The 16835-nt window shown below is 50.5% G+C and overlaps 1 protein-coding gene across 4 annotated transcripts; it reads left to right on the plus strand.

Moving 5' to 3' along the window:
- Positions 1–769: 769 nt before the first annotated feature.
- PRKAG3 (protein kinase AMP-activated non-catalytic subunit gamma 3) lies at positions 770–10193 on the plus strand. Of its 4 annotated transcripts, XM_033230207.1 has the most exons (15): positions 827–871; positions 1217–1256; positions 1509–1549; positions 1684–1839; positions 2208–2614; positions 3992–4073; positions 4531–4589; positions 4715–4760; positions 4965–5019; positions 5218–5344; positions 5497–5662; positions 8004–8041; positions 8213–8359; positions 8704–8936; positions 9506–10193. In XM_033230207.1, the coding sequence occupies exons 4-14, from the start codon at positions 1686–1688 to the stop codon at positions 8818–8820; spliced, it is 1398 nt and encodes a 465-aa protein (XP_033086098.1). In that variant the 5' UTR covers positions 827–871; positions 1217–1256; positions 1509–1549; positions 1684–1685; the 3' UTR covers positions 8821–8936; positions 9506–10193. The 4 variants fall into 4 exon arrangements, with proteins under 4 accessions (XP_033086095.1, XP_033086099.1, XP_033086096.1 ...); XM_033230204.1 differs by lacking the exon at positions 1509–1549 and having other exon boundaries at positions 770–871; positions 1666–1839; XM_033230208.1 differs by lacking the exon at positions 1509–1549 and having other exon boundaries at positions 770–871; positions 1666–1839; positions 2352–2614.
- Positions 10194–16835: the final 6642 nt, after the last annotated feature.

Below are 16835 nucleotides of genomic sequence, written 5' to 3' on the forward strand. Positions count from 1 at the left end.
TCAGGCTCCAGGAATGCCAAGGAAGCGGGTGGCAGCCGCCGGAGCCAGGCTGGGATCCTGTTGGCACCAGGGATGTAGGCACAGCACTCACAGAGGGATGGGGGCTGGGACACCTGCACACCCAGACATATCTCCCAACCACAGGTGGAATCAGGTGTCTCTTCCCCTGCGGGGAGCTCTGAGTGCTCCCCACGGCTTCGAGGTGATTCTCACAGCTCTTCACCTGCCTGCAACACCCGCTCCACGTCCTCCACCTGAGAGAGGGACAGGCTCCAGGGACTCAAATCTGAACATCTGGACATACATTGGCTGCTCTCCTGGAACTACCCACAAACCCCTTGCCTCATCTCTAGACTCTGAGCTGGCTGCAACTTGCCCTTTCTAATTCCAGCACCACCCTCTACTGAAATTAGAACAAGGAAGACAGTTACACTGACCTGCCTCCATGTTCCCTGCTTTGGTGCCTGATAATGATGAGGGAGGCCCTTGGAATAGGGGCTCAGAACTCTGAGAGCCCAACTCTGCCCAGCGCCCATGCTCCCACATGCTCCAAGCCACCTTCCCCTGTACAGGGTTCCTCTAGCTTGTCCTCAATGACCCAGAAGGCAGCTGAGGACCAAGCACCCAGATTATCAGGTGTGCCCCTTCCCCCCCCAGCAGCCCCCAGCCTTCGGGGCTGGAGCAGCTGAACAAGTAGGGGCCCCTCCCTCTCGTTGCCTGACACCCAATCAGAGAGAAACTGATCCTGGCAGGGCAGGGTGCCCGGGGCCGGGCCCAGAATAGTGCGGCCCAGCCACAGTGTCGCACACTTGCTCTCCGTTGGTCCGGGGCTGGCCACATGGAGCCAGAGCTGGAACACGCACTGCACAGGGTATGGGGGTCCCAGGGGAGCTGGAGCCGGGGCAGCTGAGGCCAGAAGACTGAGAGCACGTGCTGTGAATGTGTGTCTGTGCGTGTGTGTCTTTTGGTGTGTGTTTGGTCTGGATTTTCTCGTGATTATGGGCATGTGCGTGTCTGGGCATATGTATTGTGAGTGTGTGTGGTTCTGTGTGCTTGGGAGCGTTTGGATGTGTGTCTTTCTGTGTGTGTTTGTGTATGGCCGTGTGACTGAGCATGTGTATTGGTGTGCATGGGTATGTGGGCGTGTGTGCAGGGAGAAGGGGTCTGGGAATATAAGGCACTTTCCCCACTCCTTCAGAAAGTCTTCTCCCCACAGACCCCTTCCTGGAGCAGCCTTGGGGGTTCTGAGCATCAAGGTAAGGAGACTGCCCCCTCCCTGGGGCCTAGCCTCTTCCCCCACTGCCTTGTCCCCACTTTTCTGGGGCCACATTCCCTCCCAGCCTGGCTTTTATCTTCCTCCTTTTGGTCCTTCTTCCTTATTGTTCTTCCTCCTTTCCCCACGTGTGTTTCCCTCACCTCCTCCTTCCTCGTTTCAGAAGTGACTTTCCCACTTGCTGTGTGATTTGCGGCAAATTGCTTAACCTCTCTGAATTTCTGGTCCCCACTAGCAAAACAGGGATGATAATAATGACTGCCTTATAAGGCTGCTGTAAGTTTTAAATGAGAAATATGTTGGAAAAAAGCCCATTGGAAGCTTGCAAATCCTGAAGATTATGAATAACATTTGAATTGATTTTTCTGTATTACTCCCTATTAATCAAACAGGCCCCATTCCCCTTCCAGAGATGAGCTTCCTAGAGCAAGAAGACAGCAGCTCATGGCCATCACCAGCTGTGACCAGCAGCTCAGAAAGAATCCGCAGGAAACGGAGGGCCAAGTCCTCGAGATGGACAAGGCAGGAGGCGGTGAAGGAAGGGGAGCCACCGGGTCAGGGGCAAGGTAAGGCCAAGGCCAGTTCTGGGGAGATGGGAGCCAGAGCAGTGGGAAGTCCCAGAGGAGCCTGGATCTGGGCTTTGCCTCGGCTCCTTCCATAAAACACAGAGTTGGACTCAACCCTCATCTTGTGGCCTCAGTCTCCCTACGTGGTAGAGAACAACTGCACTGCAGTGCCAGGGGCCAACATGGCCAACTCAGAAAGATGGGACAGAGCCACTATCTGGGGTGACTCTCAGGTCAGCCTCTCACCTGCAAAATAGGGCCACAGCATCCAGGCTTCCAAAGGCTGCTGTGAGATGAACGGCGACAGCAGATGAGAACGTGCTTTGGAAGATGGAGTTACTGTCCTCTTCCCCTCCTCCCCCAAACAGGTCCCTGGTCCAGGCCAGCTGCTGAGTCCACCGGGCTGGAGGCCACATTCCCTAAGGCCGCACCCTTGGCTCAAGCTGATCCTGCCAGTGTAGGCACTCCACCAACAGGGTGGGACTGCCTCCCCTCTGACTATATAGCCTCAGCTACAGGCTCCAGCACAGATGAAGTGGAGCTGGCCACGGAGTTCCCAGCCACAGAGGCCTGGCAGTATGATGAGCTAGAAGGCCTGGTTGAAGAGAGGCCTGCCCCATGCCCGTCCCCGCAAGCCCTGTTTCCCAAGCTGGGCTGGGATGACGAACTGCAGAAACCTGGCGCCCAGATCTACATGCGCTTCATGCAGGAGCACACCTGCTATGATGCCATGGCAACTAGCTCCAAGCTGGTCATCTTCGACACCACGCTGGAGGTGAGGCCATGGCTCTGCCCAACCTGCACTTGCTCTCCATCCACATGGTGCTGCAGCTACCACTCCCACCCTACAGGATGCCCTGCCAAGCCAGGTGCCCCTGCAAGCTCCCCTGAAAGGACTCCTTCTTAGCACTATGGAGGCCACTTCGGGGAGGGAGAGCTTCTACTCTCTGTGAGCACACGTAATTGTCATCGCAGCTCTGCCGCTTAGTATCTGTAGGACTTTGAGTTACTTTACCTTTCTTGTCTCTAAAATGGGGATCAAAATGCCTGCTGCACCCTGCATAGTTCAGAGGATTCTTGGACTACCCAGTATAAAGCATGAGCAAAGTATGTGTAAGACATTGCAGAGGCCAGGCACGGTGGCTCACCTCTGTAATCCCATCAATTTGGGAGGTCAAGGCGGGCAAATCACAAGGTTAGGAGTTCGAGACCAGTCTGGCCAACATGGTGAAACCCCATCTCTACTAAAAAAAAAATACAAAAAAATTAGCTGGGCGTGGTTGCAGGTGTCCATAATCCCAGCTACTCAGGAGGCTGAGGCAGGAGAATCGCTTGAACCTGGGAGGTGGAGGTTGCAAGTGAGCCGAGATTGTGCCACCGCACTCCAGCCTGGGTGACAGTGAGAGACTCCATTTAAAAAAAAAAAGACATTGCAGAGTCACTTAGAACAAAGAATAGGGGACTCTTTTGGCAACAGAAAAAATAGTGAGCTCTGGCACCTTCTCTTCCATTAGGCTAAGCTATAAACATCTATAATCTTATTCTTATCATTGTTGTGCCGTGCAGCCTTTCCCAAAACATGGTGTATGTATTGTCCATAGCATATGTTTTGATTCTAGTGGTTCATGAACAAATATGCCTATTTCAGTAGCTTTGTGTTTGTTTTAGGGTGTGTTAAAAAATATAACCAGCATGTGCAGATAGTACTGTTTAGGACAAGGCACAACATGAGTCAATAAAATATTTATCTACAAAACAGTATGTAGATATGCAAATGTTATGGAAATAACTATGCCTCCGGTACTTAGGCTATCAAAACCTAGACTGTGTCTGTACACACATGCCCTCCAAATGGAAACATGAAGTTAGAATTTTTCACTCCCTGGTGTGCCAGGTGAGGGGCTCAGTGTCTCAGGCCACAGCCTTATCTATGTACCACATGTCTGCAGCAACGATCATGTCTAGCGTGTACTGTGACATGAGAAAGACAGGCCAGCTGGTGTAGAGGAGGGTCCAGGAGAAGGCCCCATGGAAGAACCCTGGGTGAGACAGGGAGGGGACAGCAGGCAGATGGGAGGTGCCCACCGAGGGGCAGAGAGGAGGGTGAGGGTCTCTCAGGACCCACCCTTGACTCTTCTCCCTGGCCCCTCAGATCAAGAAGGCCTTCTTTGCTCTGGTGGCCAACGGTGTGCGGGCAGCCCCTCTATGGGACAGCAAGAAGCAGAGCTTTGTGGGTGAGGAGAGGCTGGGGAGGTAAAGGGAGATGGAGAAGGGGAGGTGCGGACCTCGTACGGTTGTTCTGGGACCAATCTCTGATATACCACAAGCTTGGCTTCAGGCCAAGCCCAGCCAGGGGCCAGGGTGGGGGAAAGTTCATCCCGAGTCTGCGTGGCCAGCTGGGAGACCCTGGGGCTCAATTTCTCCATCTGTGGAGCCGCTGTGACCAGCTGACACCTTCCAGCTCTGCTACTGCATGGCCCCATGCCGTAGGTGCTAGGGAGCAAATGCGGGGAGGCAGGAGAGAAAGAGCCCCACTTCTCAGGCCTGTGGGGCTGTCCCACTGTCCTCTTCCCACAGTCCCCACTGTGTCTCAGTGCAAGGAAACTGGCAGGGTGGGGAGGGGATCTGATCCTCAACCTGCTTTCCACCCAAAGGCCCCGAGCTGACCTCCTCCCCGCCCCTCCCCTGCAGGGATGCTGACCATCACTGACTTCATCCTGGTGCTGCATCGCTACTACAGGTCCCCCCTGGTGAGGAGTGGGCTGGGAATCTTATGAGCACCCAGAGGGGTGGGTGCGGAGGGAAGTCCTCCTAGAGCCTGGTGCCCTAGAAGCCCATGTCTGTCTGACTTCTGGAGTCCTGTTGATATCTTTAGGTCCAGATCTATGAGATTGAACAACATAAGATTGAGACCTGGAGGGGTGAGTGGGGAGAGGAACCCGGAAAGGGGCTGTTGGTGAGGGTGAGCCGGGGCCTAAGGTGGAGGATGGGCAGGGAGGATGTCCTGGAGCTAACAGGGGAGGGACAATAGGATCCCCGGGTGCCTGAAGGAAGGGAAGCTGCCTGGGACTGCAAGGCGAGGCAGGTGACTGGCTCCCCTGGCCTGACTCTGGCTCTTTCTGCAGAGATCTACCTGCAAGGCTGCTTCAAGCCTCTGGTCTCCATCTCTCCTAATGACAGGTGGGTGTCCCCGCTCATTCATTTGCGCCTCCTCCCACAGTTCCCTTCCCCAGTCCCACTCAGCTCTGAACTCACCTCTTCATCCTAGGCAACACACGGACAAGGGAGCCTTGGTGCTCTGCCCTCCTTTTTAGGGGACTGGGATGGAGGGTTTCTCTCCCCAGGCTGCCTCAAGGCTCACTGCTCCCATCTCTACAGCCTGTTTGAAGCTGTCTACACCCTCATCAAGAACCGGATCCATCGCCTGCCTGTTCTGGACCCGGTGTCAGGCAACGTACTCCACATCCTCACGCACAAACGCCTGCTCAAATTCCTGCACATCTTTGTGAGCCTGGGCCCAGGTGGGAGGAAGGGGGAGACCTGGGCAGGTGATCAGAGGGCCTGAGGAGTCTTCAGCCTAGGAATCGCGGGGAGGAGCTGGGAGCCCTCTTGAAGCTGCTGGATCCCTGATCTCCACCGGGTCCCCTTCCTAACCAGGGTTCCCTGCTGCCCCGGCCCTCCTTCCTCTACCGCACTATCCAAGATTTGGGCATCGGCACATTCCGAGACTTGGCTGTGGTGCTGGAGACAGCACCCATCCTGACTGCACTGGACATCTTTGTGGATCGGCGTGTGTCTGCACTGCCTGTGGTCAACGAATGTGGTACCCACCACAGGATGAGAGGCTTGGGCTGGGCTGGGGCCTGGGAGAACCTGGTGGGAGAGAATATGGGAAGGACAGGGGTTCCCATGCCATCCCTGTGGGGGGTATAGGATGGACTGCGGATTAGAAGTCTCCATCTGCTCTGAGACTTGGGCTGGTTACTTAGCCTCTCTGTGCCTCAGTTTCCTCCTTTGTGAAATGGGATTCTTCACAACACTCATCTTTCTGACTTCACAGGAGGATTTAAAAGGTTATATGCACGAAAATGAGCATAGTGAGAGGAAGCAGCAGATTTTAGTTTTAGTTCATCTTAAAATGGAGCCAGGCATGTGGTGCACGGCTGTAATGCCAGCACTTTGAAAGAGGCCAGAGCGAGAAAGTCGCTTGAGGCCAGAAGTTTGAGTTTACATACAGTGACACTTCAGGCTGGGCAACAGAGCAAGACCCTGTCTCTAAAATAATAATAACGAAATAATAAAATTTAAAAAGTAAAATGTGCCATGGTTACCTCGGGCCCCTAGCCAGACCTCAGTTCCCTACACTGAAAAAGGGCTAGAGGAACAAGATTATTTCTTTGGTTGAATGATGGCTATGAAATCTTTCAAAGCTAAAATTACCATAATTAAGATAGATATCAAGAAGTCTTTTCAATTTAGTTTTGATTATAAAAAACTTCAAACGTACAAAAATGGTACAAAGAAATTGCATAATGAACCACCTATATCCTTTGCCTAGATTAACTACTGTTACTGTATTGCCATAAACAGTTCATCTCTTCTCTGAAGTAATTCAAAGTAAATTACAGACATCATGTCATCTCACCCCTAAACATTTTAGTCTGCACCTCTTAAAACAAGTGTAGTTTTGGCCAGGGGCGGTGGCTCACGCCTGTAATCCCAGCACTTTGGGAGGCCAAGGTGGGCGGATCACGAGGTCAAGAGATCAAGACTATCCTGGCCAATATGGTGAAACTCTGTCTCTACTAAAACTACAAAAAAATTAGCTGGGCGTGGTGGTGCACACCTCTAGACCCAGCTACTTGTGAGGCTGAGGCAGGAGAATCGCTTGAACCTGGGAAGCAGAGGTTGCAGTGAGCCAAGATCACGCCATTGCACTCCAGCCTGTTGACAGAGTGAGACTCCAAAAAAAAAAAAGTGCATTTTATACCACCAAACAAAACCATGAATAATTCATATTATTGTCTGGTATCCAATCCTTATTCTCACTTCTCCATTTCCTCAAGAACTTTGGGCTTTTTTGTTATTTTGAGACAGAGTCTTGCTTTGTCACTCAGGCTGGAGTGCAGTGGCACCATCTCGGCTCACTGCAACCTCTGCCTCCCGGGATCAAGCAATTCTTGTGCCTCAGCCTCCTGAGTAGCTGCGATTACAGGCAACCCCCACCATGCCCAGCTAATTTTTGGGGGGGGGGTATTTTTAGTAGAGATGAGGTTTCACCATATAGGCCAGGCCGGTCTCCAACTCCTGACCTCAAGTGATCCACCTGTCTTGGCCTCCCAAAGTGCTGGGATTACAGGCATGAGCCACCACGACTGGCCAAGAATTTTTTTTTTTTTTTTTTTGAGGCGGAGTCTTGCTCTGTCACCTGGGCTAGAGTACAATGGTGCGATCTTGGCTCACTACATCCTCCACCTCCCGGATTTAAGCAATTCTCCTGCCTCAGCTTCCCACATAGCTAGGTTTACAGGTGCATGCCACCACACCTGGCTAATTTTTTGTATCTTTAGTAGAGATGGGGTTTCACTATGTTGGCCAGGCTGGTCTTGAACTCCTGACCTTGTGATCCGCCCACCTCGGCCTCCCAAGGGAATGTATTTTTTATGGTTGATGTGTTCAAAACAGGACCCAACTGAAGTCCATGGTTTACATTTGTGTCTTTCGTTCCTTAAATCTCTTTAAATCTAGAACAACCCCATTCCCCCTAAATTGTTATGACATGGGTGAGTTGAAAAGCCTGGGTCAGTTGTCCTATAGGATACCCCACATCCAGATTTGCCTGTTTGCTTTCTAGAGCTGGCCTTTACTTTGTTCTCTAGTCCTGTGTTTCCTGTACACTGGAATTATATCTAAAGACTTGAAGAGATTTGGGCAATAAATTCGAGGCTAGACTATTTCGTAGGCGATGCCGTGTTACTCACACTCCATTTCCTCAGGATGTTCGACGTCAGGTTGTCTCACTCTGGGATACTAAGTTTGATCCTTGGGTTCTGATAGTGGCACCCTGATGCAAATAGCCCTAGGCCCTCTACACAGCACCCTGGTTCTGATCGGAGCCTCTTCCCTATCTTTCTCTCCCTGCCCCCACCTGCCACTCTCTGCAGGTCAGGTCGTGGGACTCTATTCCCGCTTTGATGTGATCGTAAGTATCCCTGGAAAGGTGGGATGCTGTAGGGAGACTAAGGGTGTGGGAATGGGTGGGGCGGCGTCTGTCAACCAGGGGAACCTTGACAAGTATGCAGGGGTTGACATCTGTGGGGTAGGGGCCCAGGCAAGGGGGTGACTAGGAGCCATGCTTCTCTCTCTGCCCCAGCACCTGGCTGCCCAGCAAACCTACAACCACCTGGACATGAGTGTGGGAGAAGCTCTGAGGCAGAGGACACTATGTCTGGAGGGAGTCCTTTCCTGCCAGCCCCATGAGAGCTTGGGGGAAGTGATCGACAGGATTGCTCAGGAGCAGGTACCCTGTGCCCTCCATTCATGCCCGCAACACATATAGCCCAGTCCTTCTCATGCATGGCTCCAGCCATCCCTGAACATCGGAGCACCTGACCTATCCTTCCGTTTCATGACCAACTCCTGGTTCCCCCACTGGCCTGCACTTTGTCCTGCCCATGGGCCCCTTATGCCAGGGGTCACTGCCAGCTGATCGCCCAAGGCCGATCACAGCCATCCCTAACTGGCTCCTAGGAGACACTCTCTCCCAGGTGATGGTGGGTTGTTTCTCCTGATTCTTGGCACCAACCTCAGTAGCTGCTGTAGCCCCATGGCTCTGCCCCCTCACTGAACACTGCGGACCCACAGGTACACCGGCTGGTGCTAGTGGACGAGACCCAGCATCTCTTGGGCGTGGTCTCCCTCTCCGACATCCTTCAGGCACTGGTGCTCAGCCCTGCTGGCATCGATGCCCTCGGGGCCTGAGAAGATCCGAGTCCTCAATCCCAATCCTCTTCCACACCTGGAAGACAATGAAGGGAGCCAGAGAACTCAGCCTTCATCTTCCCCCACCCCCATTTGCTGGTTCAGCTATGATTCAGGTAGGCTCTGCCCTGGGCCATGACACCAGCCTCTTAGTCTTCCTGATTTCCTGGATCTCAGATTGGGACACCCTGAGGATGGGAGTGGCCAAGCTCAAAGCTGAGCAGCCCTGTGAAAACTACAAGTGTAAGGACTTGCACGTCCCCACTTTGTCCCATTTTCAGCTGAGGTCATGGAGACTCTCCTAGGAGGGAGGGACAGAGCCCCGGCTAAAGGCTAAGACAGCGATGTGACTTCAGACACTCTGGGAAGATTTCCTTGTTCCCTCACAATTCAATTCCCACCTGCTGGAAATTCCATTAGAAGGAAGCAAGCTATATAAATCTTTGTTGGATGGAATTTCCATCCCCAGTAAGAACTAAAGCTTAAAGGAAGGAGCTTCTACCTATATGCTCATCTCAGGAAATGTGACATGATCTCAGACTCTTTCCTGGTCACACGTTTGCTAGGGGCTTGCAGAGGATGGGCACAGATTCCGTCTACTCGCCATGGCTGGCAAGAGTCCCCTGTTGGAAAGGCAGCTGCCCCTCCTATGTGGTCACCATCTTCCCTTTTCTTTTCCTCACAGGCTTCTTCAGCCCTCCCAGATTGCCCTTGCCCTGCCTGTGTTCCCAGAAGCCCTCGGACATGCCCAGTGCACCATGGGATGATGAAATTAAGGAGAACAGCTGAGTCAAGTCTGGAGGTCCCTGAACCAGAGGCACTAGGATTACCCCAGGGCCATCTGTGCTCCATGCCCACTCATCCCCTTGCCACCTAACTGGGTCGGACGGCCCCAGTGGGTTTAGTCAGGGCTTCTGGATTCCTCGATTTCTGGGCTACCTATGGCTCCAGCCTTCAGCTCCTGGGAGTCCCAGCTGTTGTTCCCAGCAACGTCGCCACTGCCCTCCTACTCTCCAGGCTTTGTCATTTCAGGGCTGCTGAAATGCTGCTTTTCAGGGGCCACCATGGAGCAGCTGTTATTTATAGAACTGCCTGTTGGAGGTGGGGGTCCTCCCTCCATTCTTGTCCAGAAAACTCCTTAGCTCTCGCAGTGAGCAGTGTTCTGTGTCCCCAGAGACGGATGGCCTTGTATATGGACCCCTATGGATGAGCAATTGAAAAAAACACAACAAAAGGAACAATCCACGAACTTAGATTTTATAGGTTTCACTCAAAGTGCTGCAGTCTTTGACCTGAACTTGTGGCAAGAGCCTTGTGCTTTCTGAATTCAAAGACAAAAAGGAAATTTGACAAAAATCGCAAGTGGCATTTCTTTTGCATGTAGTGCTATTTTACTGAAATTTCTTTCTTCTCTTTTCTTTACAAAATTGTAAAGAAAATATTAATTCATTGCTTATATAGTAGGTACAACTCAGCCTACAAACTCTAATCTGCAAGAAGCATAACTTTATTTTTCTAACACAGAATGTAATTTCTATTAGGAACCCTGTTTCACCAGGTTTTAGAAATTAATCTCAGTCAATTCAGAGTCTCCCCCTGACCTTTTCCTGGGGTTAAGCTCAGTGGGGTGGGAGGGTGGCTTTAAGTTATGTAAGACTCTGTTCCTCAGCCATCATCATCTGTCCATTTCAGTACCTGTTTGGACATCCTTGTCCCCATCTGGTCATCAGTTGGTCGTGCATGGTCTGCCAGGGGCTCCTTCACGTCCACAAAGCCTCTTTGGGGGCCTGTGGCTTGGAGCATGTGGAACATTCTAGCTCCTGTCCCTGCACACCCTCTGGCTTCAGGAAGCTCAGTAATTCTGTTCCAGGCCAACTGCTAAGATATAGAGCCAGTCACCTGTTCCGCTCTGTGGCTTGCTGTTTTCCCAGGTTCTTCCCAGGAAGCGTGTGGGTTCTTCTACCCAGTGCTTGCCTACCCTTATCATCTCCAAACCTATATGGTGTATTTGTCATGCTTTCCCCCTCTTTAGCCGCAACCTCCTTCTCAGGGTCCTTTTCTCAAGGATTCCAGAAATGTCAATAGTCGCCTTGCTCCCCAAGCCCTGCCAACCTATGGAATCTTGACCGGTCGGGGAGAGAAGGGGCTTTTATTCTGTAACCCATCATATATTCTTCCAAACACACTGTAAGTGTCCCGAGTTCTTGCCATCCATCTTCAGAATCAAGCTTTTGAAATTCCGAAGCTAAGGCTCGCTTCTGCTATGTCACCTTCCCTGTGGCAACGGGCGGGCTGTCCAGAGGAGGGGGAGGTTACTGTCCCTAAAATGTGACTCCTTCCCCTTACCTCACAGAGCGAGAAGGCAGAGGCTTTGTACTGAATTGGTTGGACCATAAATGAAGATGTTCTGTCACTATACATTTTGCCAAAACCTGAGCGTCAGTGCTGGCTCTGCTGTGGTCCCACCCGGCAAGGTCCAGGGTCTTGGGCTCAAGGGAGAGGATTGGAGTTCGGTCATGGTTGGGTCTGGGCCCAGAGGATCTCTCCAGTGACAGTGCTCCTGGGGAGCCTGGGGCTCTGGGATCTTGTAACAGGTCGGTCCTTTGAGGCTGTGCCTCTGGGCGGCTCTGCTCTGTGCATGAGAAGGATCTTCAGCGGTGCTAGGACAAGCAACTGAGAAAGGCACTCTTTGCCCCTCCTGCTCCCCTTGCCATCATGGGAGCAGATCTCTCTACCTGTCTGGAGTCACCATCCTAAAGACTCGGCAGTTCTTCCCTTTCGGACCTTCTGTAAGGGCACATGCCACCCTCCCTGCCTCAGACCCCTCCTCTGGTCACAGTCCAGCCCTTGCAGCCATCATGGCTGCTAGAAAACAGTTACGGAGTTGCCACCGGGACTGCAGCTGCTTCTTCCACTCCAGCTCAGAATCAAAGACGCGCCCTGTGTGCAGCCCGCCGTGCCGCCCACTCTGTTCCTGCATGTGAACTTGGGGCGGGGCTGGTTTTCCAGGCATTGCTGCCTCCGTGCCCCCAGCCCCTACTCAGACCTCTGCGGGCCTCTCTGGGTTTCTGTAGCTTCCTTCGCTTTCCCGTCTCTCTTCTCACAACCCCTTCAGTAGCTCTCTGCCCTGGATGTGCATCTGGATCAGCAAAGAAGCCTTACAAAATGCAGATTCCAGGGCTCCATTCCTAGGGGCACTAATTTCCTCATTTGAGGGTGGGAATTGAGCAACTGTATTTATTTTCTATAAATGCTAGAGACTTATGATTAATAGCACATGATGAACATGAAACTGGGCTGAGAAATGAGGATGCCCCATGCTCATAGCTAGTCAATCATTTGTCATATGATGGGGTCTAGCTATTTAATTATGCCTGTAGTTTCCAAGAAGCAATGACTAAGGGTAGTGGCGCAACATAGATGTATGACTCATTACCATTCTCACCATCCTTCTCCCAGACATCCTTAAATGCGGAAGTGTTCATTACAATATCCTGCATGTTCCTTTCATGACAATTGTCAAAGTTTTTGTTTGATATGCATATTAAAACTGGAGTCACAAATAATGACCTGGAAACAAACTCCTATTACCAAGCCAAAATGCACTAATAGCTCAAACTTCCACAGAACCTGGGCTGTAGATAGCCAGGCAACACTAGGTACCCCATCTATTTTTGTTTATAAGAGTGCTGCGTTGGCCAGGCGCGGTGGCTCACGACTGTAATCCTGGCACTTTGGGAGGCCGAGGCAGGTGGATCACCTGAGGTCAGGAGATTAAGGCTTAGCCTGGCCAACATGGTGAAATCCCGTCTCCACTAAAAACACAAAAAATTAGCCAGGCATTGTAGTGGGCGCCTACAACCCCAACTACTCGGGAGGCTGAGGCAGGCGCATCGCTTGAACCTGGGAGTTGGAGGTTGCAGTGAGCCAAAATTGCGCCATTCTACTCCAGCCTGGGCGATAAGAGTGAAACTCCATCTAAAAAAAAAAGAAAAGAAAAGAGTGCCACCTTGTTTAAGAAGACTAGTTGTTTTCTTAAAGTCTTACCCAAAAATATGGATCTGAATTTGGCCAACAATTTCAAATTAGCTGGGGTATGAGTAACACGATGTGTATGGTCTTTGCAGCCAAATGTCGATCTGCTGTGCAGAACCAACAATCCTTAATCTGCTGTTGTTCTTTCTCTATAGAGGCAGGTTGGGGTTGGCTCTCAGGGAGCCTCACTGTGACATCTCTTCATGGTGATGCTTGGGGGCCCTGAGCTCCTGAGAGTCTCGGGGCCTGGAACTGTGCCCCATCACTGGCCACTGATGAATTCTGTGCCAACCCTCAAACCAGGGGTGATGTGTTTCTCCCTCCAGAGAAAAAACTGCTGGGAAAGGAACTGAGACTATGACCACATCCATCCTAGAGATACTACATATGTATCTGAATGAATCACTGTCAAAGAAAGTGATTTTTTCATTTATATTAAGTAAGTCTTGTCCAGGCATTGTGATGGAATATAAACAGAGGTCATTTCACGTACACTTGAAGTACACATGTACACATGAAATTTATGAGAGAATCTCATGTACACTTAGGGTCAGTGCATTTTTCTGTAGATATATTATAGGGCAATAAATATATTTTAAATATTAAAAAAACAAGTATAAAGATAAATTACTTTGGCCATATGCTATATTTTGTTTTTCTCTGTTTGGGGATGGGAGACTTTGATTCTATTCGTCCCAGTGCCATGTGGGCGGGCTTTCTAGTGGCAGCTCCAGTAGGCAAGGTTTCACGTTTGTGTTCATAACTCTTCAGCTCTTACATCTTGTGTTCTGTCACTAATGACAAAAACTTTGCGGGGAGCCTCTGAAGCTGTGCCTACCCACCTCATCAGAGGGTGAGGCAACAGCCTCACAAGGACTTCGTGACTTCGTCCATCGGCTTAGTTCCTTTCTCCTCTGCATTTCCAGTTTCCAATTTGAGGTTGGATTTTAGGCCCTGTAGATACGTGACAGGGCAGTGCTGCCTCAGAATTTCCTGTGGTGCCTCTAGGACATTGGTGACCCCCAAGAATCTTCTGCAAGTATCGATTACATTGACATCTATTTTTACGATAATCTTATCAAACTGATCTTCACAGATTTCTTTCACTTGAGATATAATTAATATGCCATACAATTCACCCTTCCAAAATATACAATTCAAGCTAGGTGTGGTGACTCACACCGGCAATCCCAGCACTTTTGGAGGCCAAGGCGGGTGGATCACACTTGAGGTCAGGAGTTCGAGATCAGCGTGGCCGACATGGTGAAACCCTGTCTCTACTAAAATACCAAAATTATCCAGCAGTAGTGGCTTGTACCTGTAATCCCAGCTACTCGGGAGGCTGACATGGGAGACTTTACTTGAACCTGGGAGGTGGAGGTTGCAGTGAGCCGAGATTGCACCACTGCACTCCACCCTGGGCGACCCATTGAGACTCCGCCTCAAACAAACAAACAAACAAAAACCAAAATATACAATTCAGTGATATTTAGTATATTCAAAAAGTTAAAAAAGTTAGGCAAAGTTAGTGATGACCACTATCTAATTCCAAAACATCTTCATCACCCCCCAAACAAACCCATTAACAGTCACTCCCCATTCTCTCGTCCCTCCACCCTTGGCAACCAGTAATCTACTTGCTGTCTCTATAGATTTGCCTATTCTGGACATTTTGCATGCATGAAATCACACAATATGTGGCCTTTTTGTGAGCTTCTTTCCATCTGCATAAGGTTTTTAAGGTTCATCCATAGTGTAGCGTGAATCAGCACTTCATTCCTTTCTTATGGGTGAATAATATTTCATTGTGTGGATATACAAGGTCTTCCTGGACTTCCACGTGAGATCAGTTCATTAACTGAGCTGCAAGACTGTGAACACTGACATCATCTTGCACAACTGCTACAAAACCCCAATCCAAGTCTCATCACAGACTTCCCCTCACCCAAGCACCACCCATGTTGTTTTGGCAGTTCAGCCCTGTTGGTTTGAAGGAGCAGCACACTAGGGAAGGCAGAATTCCACTCTGGTTGACTTTGTGACACCGATCCTGGCAGCCTCGGGGCCCAGTCCCAGCCTCTGCATTTGCAAGGAGCTCTCACAGGTGGATCACTACACAGGAGGGGTTGAGAGCCTATCTGTATAATCAGTAATTCCTCCCAATTCCCTCTAGGTTCTTCTTTTTTTTTTCTTTATTTTCTTTTTGAGAGAAGTCTTGCTCTGTCACCCAGGTCGGAGTGCAGTTGCACAGTTTCGGCTCACTGCAACCTCTGCCTCCTGGGTTCAAGCTGTTCTCCTGCCTCAGCCTACCTAGTAGCCGAGATTACAAGGGCATGCCACCACACCCAGCTAATTTTTGTTTTTTTTTTTTTTTTTTTTTTAGTAGATACAGGGTTTCACCATGTTGGCCAGGCTGGTCTTGAACTCCTGACCTCAAGTGGTCCACCCACCTTGGTCTCCCGAAGTGCTGGGATTACAAGCTGGGTTCCCCTTCTCAATCTAGAAAATTCTGTGTCCTCCTCTCCCCTTCCCTTCTCTTCCCTTCCCCCTATTCCGGTCTCTTTTTCAGGAAACATTTACTAAGCACCTCTTAGGTACTAGACACAGTTAGACACTGGGATCCAACATTAAAGAAGCCTGATTTGTGCCCTTCAGGCGATTCACAGTTGGGGAGACAGCTGGATCTCTAACAAAGTGAGCATGTTGACAGCTCAGCTCTGTAAGCAGGGGAGGGGAAGGTGGGACACAGGATTGCTCGGAGAGGTCAGGGAGGGCCCTGCAGAGGCAGTGACATTTGAGCTGAATCCTCAGGAAAAGCAAGCTCTCTGTGATGACATGACAGTTGGGGAAGAGGGTGTTCCAAGAGTGGGGACAGGAGATACAAAGTACTGAGGCTGGAAAGAGCATAATGTGCTCAGAGACATGCAAGGAATTCAGGCTCAGCTGTGAAAGGGTGACCACGGTCAGGGTGCAGGGTGCCAGGGCACAGTGGGTCTTATGAACCACAGTAACAACTCTGAACTTGACCTGAGGGCTGAGGGTAGTTCTGAAGTATTTTAATCAGGGCAATGACATAATTTTTTTAAATGAGTTCAAACCCTATAATTCTCACAGGCCCAAGAAAGTGAACTTTAGGTGGGCACGGTGGCTCATGCCTGTAATCCCAGCACTTCGGGAGGCCAAGGCAGGCAGATCCCTTGAGCTCGGGAGTTTGAGACCAGCCTGGTCAACATGGCAAAACCCCATCTCTACAAAAAAAAAAAATTTATATATCTATATCAGTCAGGCAAGGTGATGTGCGCCTGTAGTTCCAGCTACTCAGGAGGCTAAAGTAGGAGAATCGCTTGAGCCTGGGTTGAGGATGCAGTGAGCCAAGATGGTGCCACTGCACTCCGGTCTTGGTGACAGAATGAAACCCTGTCTCAAAAAATCAAATTAGTTTTTTAAAAAGAAAGTGAACTTCATTTTTTTTCTATGACTCCACCAAAATTTACTGCTGGGACTTTTTCAGGCTAGTGCTATAATGCATTGGCTCTCAATGGCAACCCACTTTCCTTCGAGTGGGCTTCCTGTACTAAGGAGGCTGGGAGGTTAAAAGCTATAATCCCTAGGCCCCCTTGCAGCTAGTGCTCCAGGCAGGACTTAGGTTCCTCCTCTCAGCTGTATGTGAAAGATGTGGAAGGTGGAAGAGAGGTAGAGGCCCCTGCCCTTTCTGCTATCAGGAGCAGTCGCGAGGCATTCGTAAAGGTCCAAGTCCAGTTACTGCTGACTTCGTGGGTATTGAGAGGCAGGATGGGGGTCATCCTGCGTGACCTGTTTTGTTTTGCCAGCACAGACCTACTTGAACTTAGTTGACATGGAGTAGCTCTAGAGCCAATAGTTGTAGCAATAGCTTCTAGACTCTCATCCTCCTGATTGTGCCCAACATGGTGCTCCCCAAGCTGCTCAGTGCCTGCTAGAGGTCAACTCTAGCCTGGTCT

This window comes from Trachypithecus francoisi, unplaced genomic scaffold (genome assembly GCF_009764315.1).
Source record: "Trachypithecus francoisi isolate TF-2019V2 unplaced genomic scaffold, Tfra_2.0 Lachesis_group13, whole genome shotgun sequence".
In the NCBI taxonomy this organism is placed as follows: domain Eukaryota; kingdom Metazoa; phylum Chordata; class Mammalia; order Primates; family Cercopithecidae; genus Trachypithecus; species Trachypithecus francoisi.